Consider the following 4,284-nt stretch of genomic DNA (forward strand, 5'->3'; position numbering starts at 1 on the left):
AAGACATTTTTTGCAGAAGTCCTTTCCTTCTTCAGCTGCTTCACCGTTTTCCCAAGTGCTTCCTCTGCCATTCTTGTTGTTGTTGTTCTTTGCGTCGACTGCGTTGACTTCAGGTCGCTAATCCTTTGTCTTCGCCCCCACGCTGGTTTACAACTGTCAAGTTGTGTATGGTTTTTTCCCCAGTTTTGTGCTCCAACTTGAAAAAGCTTTGGTCAAGCAAGGAACAACTCAGGTTTTCCCCTTTTTGTTTTTATTGAAGTTCAAGTGATGAAGGGGTTGATGAGCAGGTTGTAAACCTTTAACATAAAGAACAGAACAAACACAAATTGCATTATTTTATGTTCAAGCAAAACAACAAATATCACCACATCTTTACTCTAGGTTTACTAATTACTTACAATGATAACATGCAATCATTAAAATAGTTGGTTAACTGCAAGTTAAGTTAACATCAGCATTTGAGACACTAATCAAAGTATACAACAAACATCTACACATCAATGATTAAAGTTCTTTCTGTACAGTCAAACAACATGGTGAGTATTTTAGAAAAGTAATTTACCAGTTGCGTTTGACCGTTGAACTGAGGGATTTTGGTTTTAGTTGTTTTGTTGAGGAGTTTGCTCGGTTTTACCAACAAACATTTCCTTTCATTCTCTCCTGTTGCACATGTTGGTCTGGAGAGAAAATGGCTGTCTTCAAGTAACTTCCTGTGACCTGACAGGAAGTTGGTGGGCTGTGTTGAGGCTGTTGACTAACCTTTTGTCTGCCCCCTGCAGGTCTGGATGAAAACAGGTGGATGTTTTGAATGTGAATGTGTGTGATTTTGAGTGTTCTGCTAGTTGACGCGTCACACACACACACACACACACACCTGCAGAAACCACACACACACACACACACACACCTGCAGAAACCACACACACACACACACACACACACACACACACACACACACACACACACACACACACACACACACACACACGCACACACAAACACACACACACACACACGCACGCACACACGCACGCACACACACACACACCTGCAGAAACCACACACACACACACACACACACACACACACACACACACACACACACACACACCTGCAGAACCCCCCCCCAAACACACACACACACACACACACACAAACACACACAAACACTACACACACTACACACCACCCTCTTCAACATTCCACAAGCCAGAGCCTCACTGAGCACAACAGCTGCTGCAGCCAAATCACCAAAACAACAAATTGCTACACACACACACACACACACTCCCACACACACACACACACACACACACACTCCCACACACACACACACACACACACACACACACACACACACACACACACACACACACACACACACACACACACACACACACACACAGTCCCACATGCACACGAACACACACACACACACACACACACACCTATTTTTCAACCAGCATCAAGTCACTGCACACACCTACACACATGCACACACATACACACACATTCTGATTCTTATGTTCTATTTCGACTGGGTGAAGCTACTGTAGACCCAATCGCCAATCAGCTGTCACCCAATCGCCGATAGTTACACAACAACAACAACATAGCACAAGCATTTACATCATCGCCACGAGCGCCCTCCCCCTTTCGCCCCAACACCAACCTGTTTCTTCGCTTACAGTATTGACTGTTTTTTGGGGAGGGTTGGCCGGCCAACATCGCTCCCCAGAGAACGGTACCCAGATTAAGTACTGAGCCAATCTCTTGGCGGAAGTACGTAGGATGTCGCGTGAGGCTACTGAAGTACTACCGCAGCCGAGAAATGTCTATGCGGTAAACATTCAGGCCCCGGCACCCCTGTTGAGAAACATTCAGGCCCCGGCACCCCTGTTGAGAAACATTTAGGACAAATCCCGGCTGATGAAACTCAGGAAGCAGGACGCAAGGTGAAGTGTGGAGGACGCAGGACGCAAGGTGAAGTGGGCAGGAAGCAGGACGCAAGGTGAAGTGGGCAGGACGCAGGACGCAAGGTGAAGTGTGGAGGACGCAGGACGCAAGGTGAAGTGTGGAGGACGCAAGGTGAAGTGTGGAGGACGCAGGACGCAAGGTGAAGTGGGCAGGACGCAAGGTGAAGTGTGGAGGACGCAGGACGCAAGGTGAAGTGTGGAGGACGCAAGGTGAAGTGAGCAGGACGCAAGGTGAAGTGTGGAGGAAGCGAGGGCAGGACGCAAGGTGAAGTGTGCAGGACGCAAGGTGAAGTGGGCAGGACGCAGGACGCAAGGTGAAGTGTGGAGGACGCAAGGTGAAGTGGGCAGGACGCAAGGTGAAGTGTGGAGGACGCAGGACGCAAGGTGAAGTGTGGAGGACGCAAGGTGAAGTGTGGAGGAAGCAGGACGCAAGGTGAAGTGTGGAGGACGCAGGACGCAAGGTGAAGTGGGCAGGACGCAAGGTGAAGTGTGGAGGACGCAAGGTGAAGTGGGCAGGACGCAAGGTGAAGTGGGCAGGACGCAGGACGCAAGGTGAAGTGGGCAGGACACAAGGTGAAGTGTGGAGGACGCAAGGTGAAGTGTGGAGGACGCAAGGTGAAGTGTGGAGGACGCAGGACGCAAGGTGAAGTGGGCAGGACGCAAGGTGAAGTGGGCAGGACGCAGGACGCAAGGTGAAGTGGGCAGGAAGCAGGACGCAAGGTGAAGTGGGCAGGACGCAAGGTGAAGTGTGGAGGAGGCAGGACGCAAGGTGAAGTGTGGAGGAGGCAGGACGCAAGGTGAAGTGAGCAGGACGCAAGGTGAAGTGTGGAGGACGCAGGACGCAAGGTGAAGTGGGCAGGACGCAGGACGCAAGGTGAAGTGGGCAGGACGCAAGGTGAAGTGGGCAGGACGCAAGGTGAAGTGTGGAGGAGGCAGGACGCAAGGTGAAGTGGGCAGGAAGCAGGACGCAAGGTGAAGTGGGCAGGAAGCAGGACGCAAGGTGAAGTGTGGAGGACGCAAGGTGAAGTGGGCAGGACGCAAGGTGAAGTGGGCAGGACGCAGGACGCAAGGTGAAGTGGGCAGGACGCAAGGTGAAGTGTGGAGGACGCAGGACGCAAGGTGAAGTGTGGAGGACGCAGGACGCAAGGTGAAGTGGGCAGGAAGCAGGACGCAAGGTGAAGTGGGCAGGACGCAAGGTGAAGTGGGCAGGACGCAAGGTGAAGTGGGCAGGACGCAAGGTGAAGTGGGCAGGACGCAAGGTGAAGTGGGCAGGACGCAGGACGCAAGGTGAAGTGGGCAGGACGCAAGGTGAAGTGTGGAGGACGCAAGGTGAAGTGGGCAGGACGCAGGACGCAAGGTGAAGTGTGGAGGACGCAAGGTGAAGTGTGGAGGACGCAAGGTGAAGTGTGGAGGAAGCAGGACGCAAGGTGAAGTGTGGAGGACGCAAGGTGAAGTGGGCAGGACGCAAGGTGAAGTGGGCAGGACGCAAGGTGAAGTGGGCAGGACGCAAGGTGAAGTGGGCAGGACGCAAGGTGAAGTGTGGAGGAAGCAGGACGCAAGGTGAAGTGGGCAGGACGCAAGGTGAAGTGGGCAGGACGCAGGACGCAAGGTGAAGTGGGCAGGAAGCAGGACGCAAGGTGAAGTGTGGAGGACGCAGGACGCAAGGTGAAGTGGGCAGGACGCAAGGTGAAGTGTGGAGGACGCAGGACGCAAGGTGAAGTGTGGAGGAGGCAAGGTGAAGTGGGCAGGACGCAAGGTGAAGTGTGGAGGACGCAAGGTGAAGTGTGGAGGAAGGAGGACGCAAGGTGAAGTGGGCAGGACGCAAGGTGAAGTGGGCAGGACGCAAGGTGAAGTGGGCAGGACGCAAGGTGAAGTGGGCAGGACGCAAGGTGAAGTGGGCAGGACGCAAGGTGAAGTGGGCAGGACGCAGGACGCAAGGTGAAGTGGGCAGGACGCAAGGTGAAGTGTGGAGGACGCAAGGTGAAGTGTGGAGGACGCAGGACGCAAGGTGAAGTGGGGAGGACGCAAGGTGAAGTGGGCAGGACGCAAGGTGAAGTGTGGAGGACGCAGGACGCAAGGTGAAGTGGGCAGGACGCAGGACGCAAGGTGAAGTGGGCAGGACGCAGGACGCAAGGTGAAGTGTGGAGGACGCAGGACGCAAGGTGAAGTGGGGAGGACGCAAGGTGAAGTGTGGAGGAAGCGAGGGCAGGACGCAAGGTGAAGTGTGCAGGACGCAAGGTGAAGTGGGCAGGAAGCAGGACGCAAGGTGAAGTGGGCAGGACGCAAGGTGAAGTGGGCAGGACGCAAG

General features: G+C 53.9%; 1 protein-coding gene across 1 annotated transcript in view; it reads left to right on the forward strand.

The window, feature by feature from the left end:
- Positions 1-1,791: 1,791 nt before the first annotated feature.
- Positions 1,792-4,284, forward strand: part of LOC134442920 (follistatin-related protein 5-like) — a 47,873-nt gene continuing 45,380 nt past the window's right edge. Inside the window, exon 1 of the mRNA XM_063192883.1 lies at positions 1,792-1,798. Coding sequence (XP_063048953.1) covers positions 1,792-1,798 — 7 coding nt within the window. The remainder of the gene's footprint in view (positions 1,799-4,284) is intronic.

This window comes from Engraulis encrasicolus, unplaced genomic scaffold (assembly GCF_034702125.1).
Source record: "Engraulis encrasicolus isolate BLACKSEA-1 unplaced genomic scaffold, IST_EnEncr_1.0 scaffold_26_np1212, whole genome shotgun sequence".
NCBI classification, from domain to species: domain Eukaryota; kingdom Metazoa; phylum Chordata; class Actinopteri; order Clupeiformes; family Engraulidae; genus Engraulis; species Engraulis encrasicolus.